Consider the following 23,595-nt stretch of genomic DNA (forward strand, 5'->3'; position numbering starts at 1 on the left):
AATTCACGAATATTCAAGTAGGGAGCCTTGAAATATAGTACACTCTTGCAAGCATAATTACCGGCTACCTGTTTGAATGCTTCCATGCATCAGTAATAATGACCAATGTTTTCTGAGCTCAAATGATAACAGCAAAAGTAGAGATTAGATCATTGTAGCAGCATAAATACAGACAAAAAATACAGATGCGAAAGGCAGTAATTCCAAGAAAGAGATTTCTATTTGTCTTTTGCTCTTTCTGTTCTCTGGAATTAAAAAGAAGAAATATTTTCATTGTTGAAGAAATGAATAGCACAACTTAGGAAAAACTGGAAAACCACATAAGCAACAAGACTTTTTAAACCAAGCAAAAATGAAAACCAAGGCACTGGATCAAATAAGACTAGAAGGTGCCACATTTGATTTCTGTATCACATTTGGAATTTTCACTCCAGTTGCAATTATAGATAAAAAATATTATAGTATAACCTTAGAGCTTTAGAAGAACAGAATGTGTAATTCGGAAAATGCATCAGCTGATCCATTTCCCACCAGTGAACTCTGCAATATATCACATATTCATAAACAAAGTAAAATTAGGTTTTTTTACTTACAATGGAATAAGGAAAATATTATTTAAAATAAGGAAAATATCATTTAAAATATTTTTCAGTCCTTTTAATTGCTAATTATAGTAATCATTAATGTAAAGACTTAAGTTTTTTGAAATAGTTGCCTTGAAAAAAAAAAGAAAATGGAGGTAATAATAATTATGCACCACAGTACCCATTTTTTAGGTCATATTCAAGTAACATTACTGATTCTTGGATCACTCCTTGAGTAATGAGTAGTAGTCAGAGAAAAAAAGTTTGGTCTGAAAAATAAGGACGGCCAGGTAACCCTTACAGTTAAGGTAAAAATAGCAGTGTTTGTGACTTATTGCTATTTGCAGCCAGTATAAATATGCAGCACATTCATGCACAAACTGAAAAGTCAGGAAGATCCCTCACAGAGAACTGCTCTGGGTTTACAGAGCACAACAGAAAGATCTGTATCATCTTTCCAGACACACCCTACCCTACACTGCACAGATCTATTGAACATCTGTATCTGGCTGCTCATGTTTTTATAAGAATATGAAAAAAAGTTCTTGTCATAGAAAGATTCAATTAAGTGGAATAAAATCAAAGTTTAACACATACAAATGATTTTTAGTGGATTACAGAGATGTTTAGTATGAAACTTTTTCAAGCACTACAGCACAGATGTGCTAAAGCATGCCACAGGCAGCTGGCAAAGATGAACAAAAGGTATTTGCACCTATCATGTACAGATGTATATAAAACTCACCACACATCTCTTCCTCAATCACTTAGAAACCATCTGATGTGCTAGTTAATGATTCCCCTCTCTCCACTTCATTCTTCAGACATAAAGGGGTCCCATTTAACATAATCACTTAATAACAGCAAAGTGATGGGTATCAGAACTCTAATTCTTCTAATATTTGCAAAATCCAGCTCTTTGTAATAATAATAACACCATGATAGCAAACTGTAAAACTGTGTAATTATACTTTAATTGTATTGTGAGGCATGCATTAATCACAAAGTTTAAGTACCAAGGATGGAATTATAATAATTCTGTAAAACAAATTTAAGCTAGCTAAGTAGGTCAGAACCACTAGCATGCAACAGGAGACCTCTGGGAATTTATCAGTTAATGGCTATTTATGTGCAAATGAGTGCCCTCCAACCCTCCCAAATCCTGTGTAGCTGAAGGGTATTTCTGTTAACCAGGAGCATGCTTAACTGCTGAGGCATAAATTAAACCATTTATTGGAATGATTTTAATTCTTCTCTCCCCCCACCCACTCTTACTACTCCCCCCCACCCTCACTAGTAGCACAATTTACAGTATTAATTTACATGGAGATAGGATTGCTGAAGAGTTTTCAGAAATTACTCTGCTTCAAGAAAGAGCAGGAAAAAGAGAACAGGGAAAAAAGAGCAAGAGACAAACTTTCAGTAAGAGACAGCAGCAATGCTGCACCTAATCTTCAAATCTTGGCAGGTTGAGCTGTTAGAAATTCCAGAGGTTCAGTATCACAGCAGTGCAGTGGAAGCACTTTCATAATGAACTTTATTGAAATGAAATTCTGTTTTCATCCTCATAGAATCATAGAACCTTTCAAGTTGGAAAGATCATCAAGTTTAAGATCATCAAGTCCAAACACTAACCCAGCACTGCCAAGCCCACCAGTAAACCATTTCTCTAAGTGCCACATCTCCTTTTTCTAAATACCTCCTGGGCAGCCTGTTCCAGTGCTTGACAACCCTTTCCATGAAGAACTTTTTCCTATTCCATGAAGAACTTTTTCCTAATGCCCAATCAAAACTTTCCCTGGTGCAACTTGATGCCATTTTCTTATCTCACATTCTAAATTTGGAGAAGACAATGAAGCTCAAGGGGGACTGCATCCACTGTATTTTCTGTCGTAACATTCAGACTGTACACATATCAAAGGTTTTCTTTCAGGAAAGAAAACAACAAAAATTTCTTGGCTGCAAGAAAAGAACACCTTCAATTTTTGAGTTTGACTTGGAAAAAGATAGCAATTTTTCATGTCTTGGGAAAATAGACACCTTTACAAACTACTTGGAATCAAGATGTATTGAATTTTCACTGTGATGTAAAATGGGGATGATTTACAGACAATATAAATGATTTCTCAACACTTATAATCATAGCAGTAATTCAGTACGGCAAGGCAAGATAATGTAAGCATACCTTCAAGTTCAGTTTAAGGCTTATAATTTCATATGCTTGGGGTTTCTTTCTTTTCCTAAGTGCATGCACACATATTCTTGCAAAGCCTAGGGTCTCAGGACAATAAAACAGCAAAAATCTGATTATCCTAGCATCAATTAACCACAGCTCCCTGTTACCCTAAACAGGGTCATATCTCCCCAGTGCCTAATAATTATATTGGAAAATTCCTTGATTGTCTGAATATATTCACTCTCTCCTATAATGTTTGGATGATCATGGTTGTGTTACAGTTAATTATTATTTAAGACATGATTGCAGTACATCTTTCTGATGTCATCTTTGCACCCAATACAAAAGTCCACATAAATGTAACACACTGGACAAATGCACAGAGTTTTTCCTCACCAGTTCAAGCTGTTGTAGAATATCCCTTCAATATAAATAGGTATGGTGTGAATCAGAGGAATTCCCTGGGAGCAAATCTTTAGCAGCTCTAAAATATTTTTAATTGGCAGACATGTGGAACACTTACTGAAGTATTTCCAAAGGCACATCCCCAATAGCTAAACAATATATTCACGTCCAGAAAAACAAAAGAATATCAATGAAAATAATGTTCTATTCTTATGGTTGACTTTTTGTAAGGAAAACAAGACTGCAAAAAGCAGTAGAAGGAACCTCATTGTCCTGACAAGCACATCTGTACTTCCCTTCTCCTGCCCCTCAGTGAAGGTTGACACATCCCTGGCAGCAGGATGCTCCTGCTCTGCGCATAATGGCTGCTGTGGCTGCCTGTGCAGCCCCTGCACTACCACAGAGAGAGCCAGGAGCTTTCTGCCTCTTAACACAGATTTACAAGCATGCACGTTAAACCAGACACTTCATACAACTCTTTGATAACAGCCAGAAATTAATGAATGAACAGAACTATCTGACCAAAAATAAGTTCATGCCTGTGTTTCCAGAAGCATTATAGCACATGTGCATTATCAGAGCCTGTGACAAGCCCATGGTTACCTCCCCTTCCCTACAGTGAGGGGCTGCAGCCTGGATTATGTCTGTGCCTTACAGTCACTGGCAGGGGCCCAGTATTGCCCTCAGGCTTTAATTAACCCCAATTAGAGATAAACAGGGCCTTCTGCTTGTGAAAGAGGGACTAGACAGCACCTTCAGCTTATCAGACAACTATGTAAACCACAAACTGTTTTTACCTTTCTCTACTTGCTCATCCCAAAAAGAGAAACATTAGAAGAGGTCCCCACAAGATCCAGAGATGATGCCCAATGAACATGTTGCAGAGCATGCCTTCCTCTTTCCAGTTTGTTTTTAGGGAGGATATATATGGTGGCCTACTATTTTGGGCTCATTTCCCATTAAACACATTTTCACTGTCCCTGTTTTAGTGCCACTGTAAAGAAAGCTGGAGCATTTAGCCACAGGCAATTAGTGACACTTGGACTTACTCCAAGCCAAATAGAACATGGCAATGCACATCTACAGGTCCTGTATCAACGCCTAAAAAAGCATTTGCAAAGTGATTTTCTAGACAGATTTCAAGACTCAAACACAAAACCACCAAAAACCCATCACACTTCTCAGCAGGGCCACTGTCCAATGCATACAGCAGAAGCCGTCTTTACACTCCCACCCCAGAAATTCCAAGAACAAATAGGCTACAGTAGCACTAAACAGGTTCAATTTTTCTCCTCCAACAGAACAGGGAAATTTTAAAAAGATCTAAAAAAAGAAAATGAGTAAGTTTGGTTCCACAAGTCTCTCTTGAAGCCTGCAAGAGTGCTACATTTGCAACCTACTCTAAATAACCACTTTGAACTTCTGTCCAAAATTAACCAGTGAAGAACAGCAGAAAACCTGTAACATTCTTTTCCATACTGGCTGAGTTCAAGCATGTCTCCCTTCAACTCTTCCTAGCTGAAATCACTTCCAAACTTACACAAACTGCCTACTCTAGTCATTCATTTCTGTGACTCTCTCCAATTTTCAATTTATTCATAAATATTTTGTAAAAATGACATATCTAGAACTGCATACAGAACAAAGCAGCTAAAGACAGAATAAGCAGCTCTTCTCACCTGCAGGAGTTTTATTAACACACTTCACAATAATATTTTTTTTCTTTTTTGTTTTTTCCTAAAGTAGAGTCATATTAGGCCCTGCTTTGTAATATCACACAGGCTGTGTGCATAAAAATGTCACTGTTAAAAGTTAGTTAGCCAATAGCTATCAGTCACATTTCAGATTTTCTTGCAGATACTATGGTCTTAGAAACTCAGATAAATAAACATCCTGTAAACAGAGGTGATAGCAGAAGTACCAGGTACACTTCACACTCCTTGCAAGATACGAGGGAATCAATCCACTTCACAAACAATTCCAATTCAGAAACAATTCCAGCTTTTCCCCCTGCACTAGGTGGCAACTGTGCTAGTGCAGGGACAATACTGGACCTTGCAGGAATCTGTGCTGAGCAGGCAGGTAGCAAAGTCTACAAGCAAGGGCAGAAATGGGGTTAAGAGCAATGGCAGCTACCTCACTTCAACCAACCCCAGATATGCAGATGCTCTGTTTCCCTCACCTCCTCATTTTGACAATATGGCTGCAAGTCAAGCATTCCATGTTCTATTTCCATGTGTTCTTCCTAATTTCAGTACTCGGCCTTCACTATTACCTCTTGTTGATGGTAATTTATTTCAAAATATCAAAGTAATTTTAAATTCTGGCTTTGCTTTCCATTTGAACACAGAAATACTCTCTAATTTCTGGCTACGTAGAAACTCAAACCCTAAATTTTTTTTCATGTAGTACAACAACTTGTGCTAAGCAGTTCTTCACTTTCAATGATCTGAACAAATGCCATTAAATAATAATTACAATAATAATACTAAGATTACACAAGTAATACTGAAGCCTTACAATATCAATGATTTTTGTGAAAATTTTCTCTTTCATTCCCATAGTCACACCATTTTACAGAAAAATTGTTTGTACTTTTAAGGCTGCTGTTTTCTTTTTTTTGCCTTTTTTTTTTTTTTTGCTTAGAATACCCAGGAATGAGTACACTAGAAGTTGTTTATGTCCAAGAAGAAATTCAGTCATAAGCAAAAGCATCCTAGGGGATGAAGAATCAAACAGTATATACCCAGAAAAACACTAAAGAGTAAACAGAAAACACAATGTATTGAGATTCATCCCTTCTCTTCACTTGGTCATTGCTTTCGAGAAAACACACCATGCTGTTTTTGCTGATTAGACAGTCCCAGAAGTTGGTAGCAAGAGCTGATGCTGGCAGGTTACAGCTGTCAGTAACAGAATCTGAAACAAATTTGGAAAAAACGAAGCAAGTGGCAATTTCTCACCACTGTAGCTATTACCCAGCTGCAGAAGTATGAGTGATGGTGGGGGAGAACAAAACCCAAAAGCTTGTTCTACTGAACCACTGAACTGAATCTTTCAGAACTGCCCCAAGTGCTTCAATCTATGTTGTCTTGTCCAGCACTCAGCAGGCGCTTTCCCTGCTTTTCATTTTCCTCCATTAAGACAAGTACATTTATCTGTTTGGTTAGCATAAGGATTCTCCTTGGAGCTGGTTCAGATTTTTTCCTTCACTTTAAAGGTCAACTTTCTTTAAAACACATAGGCACAAATTAATTCTCCTCTCCAGAGATATCAACCCCCATCTCAGGGGCTAACAATGGAGAGAAGAGCGCAAAGGGAAATATTCTGGGTGAAGCAGAGCCAGATGTGTTTGGTTCAGCGCACGTAATTGACTCGTCTAAACATTCTTGACACATCCGAGACAGGGGTTTGCCATTGTCCCAAAATGTACACTTGCTCTTCAATCAGCCAGGTCTCTGATTAGAGAATCAGAAGAGGCTGAGAGCCCAGGAAGCCTGGGCACAGCTGGGCACAGCTGGGCAGGCAGGCTGATCCTCCCACGCAGGCTGGCAGTAGGAGGCAGCATCGGCTCTGCCAGCAGCGGCTCCGCACCGCAAAGTACTTGGGAGCGAGCTTCATTCTTCTGTCATTATATAAGCAAGATGACACTGTTCTCTAATCCAGCCAAAGCTGATAAGTACCATCAACCTGTCACTTCCTACATTTCAAATTCTAACATTGCAGCATCAAAGAGTTTTTACATTTCGATTTCTTTTGCTGGCAGCGGTCGGTAGCCTCTCATTCTCCCACGGTGTTCTAATGCAGCATTTGCACACCGGGGTTACTCCCAGCCTGAATAGCAGGTCATCCCCTACTCACTGAGCTCATCTGCGGCCCATGTGCTAGGCAATTTAGATCCAATCAGCCCTTATTTAGCTCAAGAGTAATGAGCAGCATAGTGACACAGACTTAAGCCTGACCCTCAGGACACTGCTCATCAAGCAGTAAAACTGTGACAAAATCATTCATCTTCCACCCGCTGGCAAGAAATAATACTCGCACTCACTGTATTACTTTTTCAAGACATAGAAAAAAAAAAAAGGTCCTGAATTTTCATGATGTGAGACATTAATTTGCAGAAAGCTGAATTCCCTTAAACCCCCCTGTTGCTATGAGCTCACCAGGGGGAAATAGGCCTTAGGAGACTGAAATGGAATAAAGAAAATTGCTTCAGCTTTCTGTTCATTTTAAATAAGCCTTAAATCTGACATGAGATATCCTAAAGAGAGAAGAAATATAGATCTTGTAAGGTAACGAAGAAACAATCAAAATTAAGAGATTAGAAGGCTACTTGGCATATAATGATTTTATTGGCAAAAATATTTCTTTTGTTTAACATCCACAAAAAAAACCCAAAAAAACCCACTCCATATGAAAAGCCATTTTCACACCTCATGTGAAGAATAAAAGGAAAACCGAGATGAAAGTTAATTTAGGGAAAATAGTTTCAGAAGTGAGACACTTCCATCAGAAAACAAATCTATGCTTTATGTCCTTCAGGGAGCACATATTTCTCTAAACAACTGCAGGGTCCCAAGCAGCAGGCTCTCAGTACACCTGGATATGGTTTTACTCTTTTTTTCATGGATTTACTCTTTCACAACAGAAGTCTTGTACTGTTGTCAGGTAGGCTACAGAAAGCTTATGTGGATTAATTTTTGGAAGATAAAATGGATACAATGGAACAAAAATGTGTTTCCATCTGTAGCACAGGGGATTGAACTGTGTATCTTTATGATTCATGTCTGAGTACTAGAATTGAGTGAATTTCTTTAGTCTTGGGTGTGCACCAAGACTGACTTTTTTGGGGTATCAACAATTAGAAGGTTTTTTGATAGCTTTTAATGTTTCAGTTCTTCCAAAGTGATTCTAGAATAGAACAGTAGAATGGAATATTCTATTACAATACAATATTCTAATATAATACAAGGGATGTAAAATGACCATCTAGTCCAGCTGCCTAAGTAATTCAGAGCTGATCAAGAGCTAAAGCAAATTATTAAGGGTATTGTCCAATTGCCTCCTAAACACCGACAGGCTTGGAGTAACAACCACTTATTTAGGTTTGTTCCAGTGCCTGACCATTCCCTCAGTAAAGAAATGCTTCCTAATGTCCAGTCTAAGCCCTCCCCTGGAGTATTAGTGGAGCCCAGGAAGAGCTCAGCACGTCGCTCTCCACTTCCCCTTCTGTAGAGAGCAAGGGGGTCATGCCCCAGCCTCCTTTTCTCCAAACCAGACAAGCCCCAAAACCTCAGGCACTCCTCACAGGACATGCCTTCCAGCCTTGCTGCCCTCCTTCTAAGGCAGATGCTCTTTATTACATCCTAAACATCAATGTGAAATTAATGTTAATCAATTGTTCAACTTCCACGTGTCCACCTACTGATTCAAGAAAATGGGCACTGAGAAGGGGAGGTGAAAATTCTTGCAAACCTGAACCAGTGACAGACATATACAGGAACTTTCTATATACAAAGTATTTAGGGACACATTTCCAGTGTCTGCTGCTGTCCCATTTCATTTCTTTACACAGTAATACTCTCAGAGCAGAGGAGAAACAATCAAAACACACATTAGTTTTAGCTAGTCAGCTTTGAAGGTCAGAATACAAGGGACAAATTTGCAAAACATTATTTTTGTCTCCAATAAAAAAACCCCTCAAATCCCTTAAAGTAAGAAGAAAAGAAAATTCAGTGTTAATTACCAGAGCCACACCTTAAGGCAACAACTGCAGCTAAGAACACACACTATTTGCTCAGAAGGTGGTAACAGATTATTTTTAAGGATTTAGACATAGGAAATCTCTCAAAATGCTGCTATTTTCTAAATCTGTGCTTGCTTCTCATGCATGAGAGCATTTAGAGACTAGATTTTCATTACACTCATTTAAACACCAGTTTTGTTAATGGAATACCTGAACTTCAAAAATAACCAGCAGAAATACTTTAACAGATGGTTCAAGATAGCAAGGCATCCTTGCTCCCCAAGCATAGGATATTTGCTGCAAAGTGAAAAAGGAAGGATTTATGTCCTTTTTTTCACACAGGTGAACAAAGTTCACTGCAGCTTTTAGTAGTAATTCATTAAGAGTGGGAGATCTTAGCTAAGCTAAGCTAACATCTGACTCTCAGTTCAGTGCCTTAGTCACAGAGTTGCCTTCTCTGCTTATCAGGACATCACAGCTGGCAGCTCTAAATATCCTCACAGGATGGGATGGGTAAGTGAAGACTCATGATCTTCCAAACTCTTCTGAATACAGTTTTCAGAAGCTCAACATCAGAAAAAAGATTTTACAAAGACTAACACTATAACCCCTGAGGGGGAAGAAAAGAAGGAGGGTGGACCTTTCTATTCTCCTCCTGAGCTTATCTACTGACTTACACAGTAACAGAGAGGGGGAGAGATGCTTCTGTTGGTCTCAAAAAAGCTTCCCACAGGCTGTTTTGATGGCAAGTATAACTCAAAAAAAAATTACAAATGACTGTACATTTCCATAGCAAAGATATACTGGATAATCCATTCCTATTGTGGTTTCTCTCACAACCTCAAGGCCAAACACACTCAAACAGATAGAAACATTCAGTTCTCCTGTTACCCATGGCCCAATTATTAATGTAACTTTCTACTAGAGACAGTTTACCTGGGCAATACTGCTGTAAGAGCTTATAAAATTTATACATGGAAATTTTCAAAAAATAGCAAAAAAGTATAAATGGAGACAAATACGGTTTTCAAAGTAAAATTACCATTTATTACGGTATTAGGTTAGTGATAGTTCTCATTTCTCCTACAGGAATCAGTACCAAGTCTCCCTGAAACTAGGCGAAGATGTTTGGAGCACAGCAGGATATCTGCTCACATTTTATAGTCTGTAACTCTGTGCTAACACCCAACAAAACCCAAATGCCAGGATGACAATAATAAGAGAAAGCTCATGTCAAAGCAATACCCCATTACAATACAAGACATTTTAGCATGTTTCAAACACTTCTTTTAAGTATAACATATTGCAGTGCCAGCACCTACAGCCAATTTCTCTGAGCCTTGTATCCATTTTTACAGCAAGTTCTGTCAAATCTATTTAATGCCTGTATTTTTATTAACCCAGGGCTTCTTTTTGTGCCATGAGGCACTGAGATGACAGATAGTGCTAGAGATTTGGAACAAATGAAAGCACACATGGGCAAACATCCTGCATTTACCTTTCAGTAAAAAAAAAGAAAATAAAACCAAAACAAAACAATAAAGATTTTAAACCATTGTCTAAAAACAGGGGAAAAAAAGGAAAAAAACTTATGTCTGAGCTAGAAGCACAATAAGTAAAACATAGGAAGGAAGCACTTCATGTTTTGTAGGGGAGTTTCTTGATTATTTACTGTTTATTTTATATGCTTTTTAAAATGAGAATGTATTAAAACACAAATCTTACACTTCACAGTGAATCTTACTATGAAGATCAAATATTGGCAAGTGCCAGCAAGTAGCATTTGATTCCAATTACCCACTCACCATGTATCAAAAACTGATAAAATGAATTGTCCTGCCAAGACATAGTTCTATTTAAATATATGGATCACAAAATAATCAATATGATAAAAATCAATTAAAAAAAATGGTTTAAGAAACCGTATTTAAAATAGTCTAACCATAGGTAAACACAACAATCAAAAGCTACCTGTACTGTTCTAGAAAAAAAGGAAAACACAAGAAAAAGCTGGAAAGGGTGATTTTAAAGCACTGTGGTGTAAAAATAGTGAAGGTGGGGGTCTCTTTTCAGATGTCTTTCAAGAAAAAAGAAAGAAAGAAAACAAGTGCACTTTCAAATCCTTGTATGCCGAGTTTTAGCCCAGAGCAAGTTTTCACTGCTATGTTACAAACCCTTGAAAATAAAGGTTTATAATGGAAATGCTGACAGACCCTTAACCACAGCAGCATGAATAGCTATAATTAAAGAAGATCTTTTGCCTACACCTCACTCTGACAATGAAAGACTGGAATTTTTACAGTATCCTCAAATAAAAACAATTGGGAAACCTGGAATGAGATTCCAGCAATCCAACAAGATATGTTAAAGGGGACTGCTAAAACTATTTGACATTTAAAGCTTTAAATATTGAGGCACTTAGTTAACACAACCAAGTCAGTATTTTCATAATGCTACTTAATCAGCAATAAAGAATGCTCCTGTGAGCCATCATCTGGGGTTAACAGAAAGTAACATATGAAGTTATTATTTCCTAACAGCCTAGAGGGAGCTGCTTGTCTCTTTAATCAGTGATCTCACTTCCTTCCTACCTGTAAATTCCCTGTCATACAGTTATAAAATTATTGAGAGTACAGTGTACAGAAAAATTATATTTATGAACGTATAAGTATATACATATTATGAAAGTATGTATGATATACTATCTTATACAAGCCTGGACTTTAAAAACAAGCATCTCATCTTTTTCTGAGTTTGAAAATAGACCAGGCCTAATCAGTCTGGTCAATTCAGTAACATTTTAGCATCTGGTTAGCACAAAGTCATCTGTATCTTCTGAACCAAAAAAATGGTTTTAGTGCTGTTTTATTTGCATGGCAACAGGGGATTGACTGATTGACTTCGGTGAGTCTGTCAAAGCAGGAAAATCACTAACATCTTCCTGTTCCATACAACCTGAAGATCAAAGTGTTTCATAAGTGTTAAGGAATTTAATTCCTCTGAAGATAGGATAAACAGGGTGGCAGCAGTAACCAAATGTATAAATAAAGAAACTGAAATAACTGTTTAAAGCAAGGTTCTAAAAATCTCTCTCGTACCAATTACTATTTGAGCATGTTGGTAATTCAAATATTTCAGCAGAACTACTTCTTGCAAAAGAAGGTACTAATACTGTCCTGTACCTTGTCTGTGATGACCTGAGAAGTCTAGATTGAACTTCCATGCCCTCTTCTCTGTGTTACCAGAGGGCCACATAAGCCCCAGTCCTGGAAAGCTTAAAAATAATGCCAAGTTATAAAAATAGGCAATTTTTTCACCACTCTGAAATTTCTCTCTATTTCATCTTTAAAAACAACACAACAAATGCTGTCTATTAGCTAATAGAGAAAATGTCAAAGTATTTTTGAAGTCTCCAATTTATTCCAGGAAATACCTTCAGTTGAACTGAAATAATAAATAATAAATCAACTAAACTTAGTTTTGTGCTTCATCTTTTTTCAAAAGACTGCCTGAAAAACAGTTGTCTTTGGATCTATAAGCTATTGACAGCTGCAGTCAAACTACTAGACAATAACAAAGAACCTACTTAAAGAGAGATCTTGCATATGGGCCTCAGAATTCCTATTATCTACCCTTCCACAGCTCTTTACACATATTTCAGTCTTGCACATTTGAAGTAATGGCAGATCAATAGCTACCTCTCAATATCTTATAAAAAAAAAACCAGTTTGGGCTTCAAACTGGAGGACTGCTTCTCAAAGGCATCAGTAGAGAAAAAAATATGCTTATTGAAGGGCACTGTGGATGTTGAAAAATGAACTAGTACATCAAAGCAAAATTGCTTGAAAGTGGTAAAATATGATTTCCTTCTTTCCTATCAAACCCCAGACATGTATTTAAATCTCCATAACTGTAGAATTTGAATGCAACCTTGGTAAAAGAGAAAAAAAATAGAATGAAAAGTCTGAAAAACAGAACACATTCAATGAAGAAACAAAACCAAAAAAACAACACCCTCCAATTAATGTAATTAGCAGAGACAATAATTTCCAATTTTCCTTTACCAAAGAAAAGAGGTTATTTTCTGAAATAGAAGCAACTGGATGACTTTCTAAAGAGACACTAATTCATAACAAAACATCTGGATGTCAAACCTAATCTCCTCAAATAATAAGGAAACATTTCAAAGATTCTGTATGCACTGAAGTATTGGTGGATTTTGAAATTTAACATATCATTCGTATCCCTTCAGAGATTTCTCTTTCCATTTATACAATTTTGGTAAAAAAATTAATAAGAACTACAGTATAACCCTAAAAACAAAATGTTAGTCTAAATCCACAACTTAACTAAATAACTTACCGAAGTCTGGCTAGAACAACCTGAAGAAAATTCAGCACCATGCTCAGCTCAGCTCCTCGACATGCAGGCAGCAGCATAGTAAAGCCATCATTTAGCAACTTCTCCTCAGAAAGGCTCAAGTAGCAGCTGGTCTCAAACACTTCCTGGACCCCATCAATGTAGGTTGACAGCAGAGTCCAGAGATTTTGTCTCTGTGTGTGGTCATTTTTGGTCACTAAAAACTCCTTTGCCTTCTCACGGAAAGCATTTGAGACTTTCTCGGCCAGGGCACTGATGTCCATACTCTTCTCAACATAAATTAAAAGGAAAGCAAAATGACCTCTCCAGATGAGAGCTCTCCTAGCTGTGGTGATGGAGGATGGAGTCAGGAAATCCAAAAGATCCAGCACCCGACTCACGATATCTTCTGTCTCCACAATAATTGCCAGCACGAGGAACAGGCTAAAAAAGTTCTGCAGCCCCACCTCTGTCAGCTCCTGCATTCTTTTCCGATGGAACTTGGAATAAATTCTACATTAGAAAAAAAAAAAAAAACCAGGAAAGAGAAAGTTTCTTAAAGTATGCAATTTTCTATCTTCTCGAGTGACTAAATTGCACTTTCATGCTTTTAGTTTATAGTTACCCCCTTCCAGTAACCCTTAAATTTTAAATACTCTTTATTTCTTATTACTCTTATGATTACTGGAACAAACATGCTCTCAGTTTTTGCTTGTGATTTAAAGAACACATTGTTTCCAATTGGAGGTGCAGCCAAGCCCTTCCCCCTTATCCAGCCTCTAGTACCAAGCTGAGCACAATGTTACTACTCTACAATGTTACTACTACTACTCTCTCTGTGATGGATGTCCTCCCTATATACCTTCAAATCAATCAAGTTTAGCCCATGAGGGCTCCTAGGAAAGGGAGCTGTCAAGTGGCATCTCTTTGCAGCAGCAAACCATTCCTGTACACCAACTTCTTTCCTGGAAGCTTCTTCATTTCCACCTGGAAATCAGCTACTGGTTTCTGCTATTATGTTATAGTGCTGCAGCTGCAGTGATCAAAGTCTCACCCACCAAACCATCACTGCAGTAAAAGGAAGACTTCTGTTGGAAAATCCCTTTTCTCCACACTGCTTTGCCAAAGTCTGTATCAACTTGTACTGCTCACCTATGGTATGGACAGGTTTGAAAGAAAACAGAGAAACTGAGGCACTTGGAAGAGAAATCTCTCTCCAGGTAGGAAGATGTTATGAAACTTTATCTGCATTGCTGACAGGACAATGCTCAAGTCATAAACAGCTGATGGTGACAAGCATTGCAACTTGGAAACTTTAAAGTGGTTGCCAAAAAGGAAAAAGCTTACACAAAGAGATCTTTCCTGGGACCTTTGCTTGGATGTGGACTTTTATTTAAAAATCACCATTCCTACAACAGAGGAGTAAGATGATAATGGCATAACTTTTTGATTATTGTGTTTAAAACTTTGGGTATATCCTTCACCTTTAATTTAAAATAAGTTCCACCTAGAGTAGTTAAACATCCATAAATGCTGTTTTCCTATTCTGTCGCCTAGAAAATAGTTGGAAGTGGTGTTGAGGTTATCAAATCTAGCCACCAAAAATTACAGCAAATCCAATTAATGTTGTTTAGTAGTAAATTACTACTGACAGGCATTTATGTTTTTCATGCATCAATTAATGCTTGGTTAGCTACTGAAAACAGAGTTCATCCCAAAATCATAGCTGTAGGCTGTAAATTTTGCTACTTGTGTAATTGATTCTTTCAAGGTAGAAATGAAGAAAACTGGTTCAGCAGACTGATGCACTGTGTGTTGTGTGTTATTACTCCCCCTCTTAAATTAGGCGAAGTAACAAGCTGTAAGAGCACAAAAATGTAAGTATAATTTTATTTCAGTAAGAACAGAGTAAGCTAATTAAAATTTTTAAAAAAGCAAGACATTGAAACAGAATACAACAACATATTTGTTTCTACATAGTTGCAGTGATTCATAAAGCCAAACTTTAGTGACTAAACTTCTGAAGTGTACATAGACATTAGGGATACTGGTCTTTTCTGACAGCCAAGATAACTCTTCTTTTCTGGAGGAAGAACATCACAACTTTGTAAGGTGTGTATACATGTGGGCATTTTTTAATGTTCATTACTTGTGTACATGAAGGTCTTACTAATGCTTAATAAAATTTTAATTAATTATATTAATACTTCTCAAAATCTTTTAAAAGCCTAAACCAGAACTATTTCTATTTTCTCTATCTAATGAAAAAAAATTTAACAAGTCTGTATTAATCATTACAATTGCTATCTCATTACTATAAGAAAAATCTTACAGATTAGTACACTTCTAAAACATCAAGGATTTCATTTAGAGCTTATATATTTTATGGTTTTTTATATCATGACTGACTGTTCTTAATTAGTATGTTCCAAGATGAAGTAAAATATTAAAATCCTCACAAAAATATTATGAGAAATTTTGAAAACCACTGAAAAGAAAATATTTAAATGAAAATGCAGGTGTAGCAAGTGTCAAAGTGTCAGTCTGCATGTTCTTGAACAACACATGGCTTACATTGAGCTCAAACACAATTTCTGTGCTTTAATTACATTATCTGTCTGGCAACTGGGTTGTACCACTGCACTGGTTGCCAGTCTACCAAATTCCTGGCCAGTGGGACGAGGTAAATCATCCCACTCTAAGGATGCCAAGGTGATTCTTGGACCCAGTTCCAGCCTCAGCTGGCAACAGAAACTTCAGGCAACAACTGCTTCCTCAAATTATGAGTCACCCTGGATCCCTCACCCCCTTTATTTTGCCATGAGCAGAGTGCCCTCTGCTTCACGTGTGGCTGGAAGGGTCCCTAACCCCCTACACTTGTTACAAAATGTGACAAACTAAATAGCATCCATACCGTCCTTTAATTTGTTTCCAAGGATGCACACCATTGTTTTCTTCTTTCATAATCCGTGCCAAGATGCTGAGGAAAATGAAGTAACTGTTGCTGGAGTTGTACAGAGAAGGGACCTGCTGTTCACAGCAGCAGCGTTTCACCAACTCAAGCATTGACAAAGAAGTCTTACTAATATTTGCCAGATCCTTCAGACCAAGCCAAGGAACAGTAAAGCAGCTGTTCTAAAAGAACAGATGAAAACAGAAAATATTATAAATAACAATAAATGCCAATATTACAAAGGCAGTGAGATGCACTCCTTCACAGGAACAAAAGGATATATTCCTACCATGGCTAAAACAATAAAAATGCATTGTAACTGTGTGCAAAGTATTTTTACAAGACCATAAACTGTGTAGTCCTGATGAAAAATAGGACTTAAAATATATTATCATATTCTATAATTTCATAATGTAATGGACCATAACAAATTTACACACGATTTCATTACACAAACATAGCAAATTTAAGGATACTGTCATTGATTAGGTAGTTTTATACAAGTATAGCAATCAAGCTCGGCTACAGGAAAATCAGAATTAATCGGCTGAAATCAAGGACTGCCTACGTGCAATTCTACATTTTTATGTATTCATCTACTTACCAGATTCTTGCTGTAATAATCCCAGAGTATGGTGACAACAGATAGGTTCAAATCCCAGAAACTACACAAAGTCAAACAGCACTGAAGGTGCATTCGTAAGTGTTCCTCCAACACACCAGCCTTAAACAGGAGGTAAGAAATCAATTGTAGGATACGTAAAACCAGAACTAACAGACTATAAGTAATCTCCTAATATAAAATATATTTTAAATTATATACTGTTGAGTAAATGCATCTTCTAACACAAGCAGCAAACTTGAAGATAAAAGCTGACAATTGCACCCTGCAAACCAGCCAATGCTGGTTCATCCCAGAATCATAGAATCACAGAATCATTTAGGCTGGAAAAGACTTCTGAAAAGGTTCATAGGACAATTTGAACACAGTGAAGCATTCAGGTAGTAATTGTGGGATAATGAAAGTGGAATTATTCTCATCCAGCTTTTGGTAACAACAGAACAGAACTTTAATGGGAGGTAGGATATTAAGAGCTCTAACTAAAACCATGTGTTTAACCCAGCCTATTTTAGGCATCTGCTTTAGGGTGATAATTCCCATAAGGGCTTTATTGTCTCCACTGCCTGCAGAAGTGGTTTAATGAACCAACTTGTGTGCAGTTGTCTGAAGAGTAGATTTTTACATGTGTGAGTCAGTCTAACACCTGTACCCCATGGCAGGGGTGTGGGAAGTAGATGACCTTTAAGGTCCTTTCCAAACAAAACCATTACATGATTCTATGATTTACTCAAAGTGCTACTTTTTATGACTTACTGTGTCTTTGAGTGGTTTTTTTCCCTGTTTTCAATGCCACACAAATTATTCTAAGTCATGAACTTGTCTCTACCTGGCCATACATTCTTGTGGAAAAGTTGACTTGCTACACTTTATCACAACACTGCAAACAAGTATACAATCACCCACACGAACCTCTAACCACGTCTGCCTTCTCTTCTCATGAACAATTAATGTAGGGCATATGGCTTCTAAAGTGGTACATTCCTTAAACAACTTGAAAATTGAAAAGACACTTTCAGTTGTCACAGAAAATTATATATTCAAGACATTACATGTAAGATGCAAAACCCAATGAAATAGGAAAGTAACTTTCCAGTAAAGACTCATTAAAAATATCCAGAATAGTAATTCAAGTGTAATAAATATGCCTAAAAATGAAAGGTGATACTCAAGTATTTTTAAAATATATGATGTAACTATTAATTAAACAGACTTCCCAAAAAAACCCCAATTTTGCATGAAAAACAAGGGACAGAACAGCTGCTCCTTTTTTAATGAATAAAAGCAAGAGTCTTGATGTAAAACAAAAAATCCTACAGCTGAACAGACCTATTTCTCTAGAGGGATCTACCCAGTTACAAGGTTGCAAAAAAACCAACCAAACAAAAATGAAACAAAAAAACCAAAACACACACCATTCAAAAATTCACAGAAAGGGAATGCTTAGTCTTAGAGTTGTATTTTGAATCTAGGGTTATGTTTAGGTTCTAATTCAACAAACAATGACTCCTTCAGTTAATTTAATTCAACAATAAACACAGCAGTTGAGCATCTTCAATTTGAACCATTATTTATCTGTCCAACTACAGTTTTAGAACAGTTTCCAAAACCATGATAGCACTGAAGGCTTTATCTCAAATTTAATATAAAAGAGTATCGAGACTTCAAATATCCCTGGGATTAATGGATTCTCTCATTGCTCTTTTGCCTAAAATGGTCTCTTGCACTGCTGGAAATACTATCAGAACTCTTGAGGTAGTCAGCTTTTAATTTATCACAGAAGGGAGGAACACCTGATACTATCAAAATGATAGTACTAGCTAAACATAACATTTTTCTCTTATGACCTCCTACTGTAGTAACAAAATTGGTTTTCCTAGAAACCCAAGAAATACTTCTCTATCTCTCTTAAGGCAGAATTAAACAAAAAATACAGTGAAAGTATAACAAAATTGAGGCAGAAATGAAACAGCACAAAGCATTTATTTTCTAAAATGAGAAGTCTTCTAAGACAGACTGCTATTAGTCCTTGCAAACTAAAAAGCTTTTGATTCTCACAATAAAACTTCATAAACGCAAATTCCTCCTATACTGACAACACCTAAATCTAGTCAGTTTGATGTTGCCTAGTAGACAAATACAATTATGATAATATTACTACTATAACAATTTTCATTTTGCAGTACAAAAAGAATTGTAAACTAGCTTTTTTTCTTCTTTTGGAAGAGAATTCCAAATTACAGAAAAGGTAGGAAACACCTTGTACAACTAGTTTCCCCAAAAATGCCCTTTTTTTGTGATAGACCTGGGAGTTTTTTCACATGAGCAATTTTCTTCAACTCTTATCTACTTGGAATTTTAAAAGAGAGCAATTTGTGGCTGAAGAACTCAGCTGTTGGTCAACTGTTTGAAGCTGAAAGGATATATCCAAGGCAGAAGCCCACTATATTTGCCCAGGTATCCATGACTGCTCCTATCTTCTCACAGGGTGCTTTTGGGTGCCATCACTACTGATCCCACAGGATGAACAGCACCTTCCCATCTTTCCCTTGCCCAGCAGCAGGCTGACTGAATCTTAAAGCAGCTCCTGTTGGGAACAGGGCATTATTGGGGCACCCCTCAACCATCTTCACTTGGACACATGACACAATCTTCTGGAGGTGCTCATCACACCCAAAATCCAGTGTATCCTGGATTACCATGCCTTAGGCTCTCTGCTGCCTGCATGTGGACGACCTAAACACAACAGAACTACTGAAACTACCAAAATGCCGCAGATTTAACACTGGTTAGGCATTTTTGTATCCCAATACTCAGCTGTCCTATGGATGTTAAAGCTAACTCCAGCTTCTGCTGCTTCATGATGCTCTGGTACCCTCAGTGGCTGCAACAACACCTACTGTACCATCTTTCCACAGCATAGAATTTGAAGCTCACATGAAGAGACTTTAACAGTCATTGTTAGGAGATTATCAATTTACCTTAAAAATCTATGTTCTGCACCTTTTTCAGATGCTTTTGAACACACAAAACTACACATACTTGATTTCTTCTTCATTCCCCCCCCATTCAGTGTAAATTGCCATTCTTCTGAGCATGCAGTCTACAAGCTATAGGGAAATTAGGGAGCAACAAGCACAAGATTATGAGGCTGATGAACATAGTACTAAATGTGGTTAGTTTTTAAGTGGCCATATACCTAAAAATGAAGTTTTTTAACTACCAACTCCTGCCCTCTCTAGCAAATGGATAATCAGCACTATTATTTCTTTTAATTTATGTTGCACAGCTATTGCTGTGCATCTTTAGCAGATAACAGGCTATTGGCTGAAAAGAATGGCTCAGAGAGGATTAACTAACAAAGTCATGCCAAGTGTTAATAGGCAGTATCATCAATTCTGTCCTGCTGTTCATTCAAAGAATACTATTATCAGTTTTGCTTTTTCCCACTTTTTAATGCTCCATTTCACTACTGACTTCTTGATATCTCATTGTGCTTCTCATTACTACATTTTCTGGACTCAAAAATACTTAAGAGATGCAAAAGGATAAGATAAAAGGTAGGAGTGGCCACTTGAAGCTGACAGATCAACAGAGGAGATGGACATATCTACTGGCAAAAGAATTCTCCTTCCTAGACACTGTCAGGAAGGCTGCTGTGCAGGGATAGGGAGCAGGATATGTGTTTTAATAAAGTACTCCATTGACTCGTGCATGCACATATAGGAATTAATGTTCCCCAAGGAGCACTTCCCTTGGGCAGCTAACTTCATAAGGCAAGAAAAAATAATGAACAAATAAAAAAAGGAAATAAACTAGATGGCTCCTTAGATGGCTGGTAATAGTTACAACCATGTCTTTGGCAAATGAGGGTTTGTTTTAATTCCAACAGCGGTTGCTGTTGGAAATTAAAACACATATTTGCTTCATATCACTGTCATGACTGACTCAATATGCAAGTCTTCTGAACTTGGCCACTTAGCTGCCTTTCTAAACTATCTACAGTTCAATACTTCCTTTTTATTGAAAGCATCAAAAACTGCATATTTTATGTATGTTCTGTTTCAAAGTAATCTTTATTCAAAATAATAAACATTCAAAAGAAAAGGGGATTATTTTGAAGAAAAGAATATTAACTACAAATGTGTGTCTCAGGTTGCTGCCACACAGAAGATGCAAACAGGAAGGTGGCTAATAAGCTACTCAGTTTTTATGCATCTTATCTAAATCTCTCCAATTTCTCTCACAGAATGGTAAGCACATCCAATAAGTAATGTCATCACTTGGGGTTTTAATGTATATGCACAATTTGTATTTTGTCATATACCATAAAATCATTCAAAAAGACTTAATCTTTTAAGCTGATAAAGTACAACTACATAGCCAAACATTAGAGTTTATGTTTAGAAATCTGAAAATTCATGCTATCATTTCAACTCTCCTAACAGCCACAATTATTTTCTTGTCAAAAAGTTGTAACAAGTATTACTCTGCATTCCAGCTTTAAGTACAATTGTTGCTACTCCATGAGTAAGACAGTTATATAATTTAAAAAACTGAAAGAACTGATTCCCCTTCTGCTTTCAAAAACAGAACTTTGCAGGATTTTTCTTAATTTCATATACCAAATGAAAAAATAAACATGTGTATTCTTTTCTTAAACATACATAAATAAAGGAATTATTTTTACAGGCATTGCCGATACAATGTTTGCAATTTGGGCCATGCAACTTCAGAACAAATTTACAGAGCTATAATGTAACTTATTTTTGAACCTTGATGAACAGCATATTTAAAAGCATATTAAAAGGAGGTCAATTCTGACCTCTGGGCCATGAAGCATTGCATTAACAGTTCTGCAGAAAGAAAAATGATAAGGTATGAAATGAGTGCGCAGAAACTAGAACCTTATCAGTAAGAGTTTGATTCAAGCCTGTAAGACAAATTGCTCAGCAAGGCAAGTCACCTTCCTGCTGTGATGAGGATATAGCTGAATTTTCAATGCAACTGACTATCTCCTTCATCATGTCTCCTCAACTTGATATCCTTACATTTAGTATCTGATTTACATTTTCTAAGCATCCAGTTCTTATTCTGAATACATCTTGTCTAAGAAGCCATATACTACCCTTCCAGGATAATTATCTTTTTTCTTTATCTGACAATTTAGCATGAAGCACAGCACTTTAAAGCAAGTGGAACTGCTAACAAGGAGGGAACTGTACACTGTCATAGTTTAGCTATGTCAAGGTTGTTCATTTACCAGTGATAAAAACACTACAACTCCAAAAATACACTTGTTAGTTGGACTTTGTTTCATACACTGTCTTTTCCTGAAAGCATCCCTGACACTTTCCTTGTTCATTATTCTTTTCTTTATACACTTACTTGAGCATCAGTGGATTTTTTAAGGAGCTCCTCCACAAATTTCCAATTGGATTCCTTCTGTTTCTGAAAAATAATTATCAACATGAAATAGCATTTGTATCCCTTACAGGAAACACGATGTAACAACACAAAAGTAAGCAGACAAAATATTTCCAGAAATATTTAATTTTATGACAGAATATAGTAGTCATCACCAAAAAGAGGTTTTCTGTTATAGGAATGTAATTGATATCTGTCCTAAAAATTAGCCCTCAGAAAGCAAATAAAAAGAAGAAGAATGGAACTTGAACCACGTTAGGTGGCTCATTTGCAATCCCAACCTTCACTTTTAATGGAGATGCAAAAGAATCAGGCATTTGTTATTAGCCCAAGCAGTATGCCTTACAGTTTCTTTCTTTAATGTTCTGTAAAAAGGAAGCTATAAGGAGTAAGAAGGAAGAAGAGGTATAATCTCACAGTTTCTTGCTTTTTTCTTTTCCATCTATTTATGCAAAGCAGGAAAGGGTAAAAGGCTTTGCAACTAAGGCCATTTTCTCAGGAGAAAAAAAAGGCAACAAGGCCCATATAGTCACATTTCCAGGAGATTCAACGATCATCTCACATACAACTACATATACAGCCTCTGCAGATAAGTAGATGTGTGAACACAGTACTTCCATCATTGTCCTGCCTTACTTGCTCCCTCCAGTACCACAGCTGTTTAGCCTTGCACATTATTTTGCAGATAGCTGTCCTTTAAACAAGAGCTTAGAATTTACAATAAAGAGCATTTTATGCTTTGGTAATTGAAATATAACTACTTTCCAGCAGCAACACCATTGTGCTCCATCCTCCTCTGCTACTGATTAAACTGGTTAATGTGTGGCTTGATGACAGTTTCACACAGAACACCAGAAAGTACCAAAATAATTTTAAAAATTAATTCTTTTAAAAAATGCACTAATACTCATCCAACACTATTTGACTACTTGGTGACTTTACATTTACACCACAAGAAAAAGAGAATCCTGAAAACAAACCACGACAGCAAGTCATAGCCCATAGACTATTTATGGAACAAATATAAATGAAAGGGCAGATCTACAGAAAGTTACATTAAAGCTGTGATTTCATGATTCAGGAACGTGACCCACATCAGTTAAGAAATTCCTACTGCTTCTTCCTCACCCTGAGCTCCTCTTTCTGCCCTCACAGCTATGGCATACCACTGCTCAGTTGTTCTGGTACTTCTGTTTGTGGGACTCTGAGTCAGAACAGGGAATCAACAGAGAGCTTTAGGAGAGGAAGAAAGAATGAAAAAGGGAATAAGGCCTGACTTAGGTCACAGGAAATGGAGACCAAAAATTGTGCCAGAAAAGCAGAGGG

The 23,595-nt window shown here is 37.0% G+C and overlaps 1 protein-coding gene across 1 annotated transcript in view; it reads right to left on the minus strand.

The window, feature by feature from the left end:
- The window catches only part of MMS22L (MMS22 like, DNA repair protein), an 88,149-nt gene that overhangs the window by 42,640 nt on the left and 21,914 nt on the right, over positions 1-23,595 (minus strand). Inside the window, exons 11-14 of the mRNA XM_054279874.1 lie at positions 22,231-22,293; positions 16,828-16,947; positions 16,185-16,405; positions 13,274-13,783 (exon numbers count right to left, since the gene is read on the minus strand). Coding sequence (XP_054135849.1) covers positions 13,274-13,783; positions 16,185-16,405; positions 16,828-16,947; positions 22,231-22,293 — 914 coding nt within the window. The remainder of the gene's footprint in view (positions 1-13,273; positions 13,784-16,184; positions 16,406-16,827; positions 16,948-22,230; positions 22,294-23,595) is intronic.

This window comes from Melozone crissalis, unplaced genomic scaffold (genome assembly GCF_028551555.1).
Source record: "Melozone crissalis strain CALT ecotype California unplaced genomic scaffold, PUWL_Pcris_2 ptg000027l_1, whole genome shotgun sequence".
NCBI classification, from domain to species: domain Eukaryota; kingdom Metazoa; phylum Chordata; class Aves; order Passeriformes; family Passerellidae; genus Melozone; species Melozone crissalis.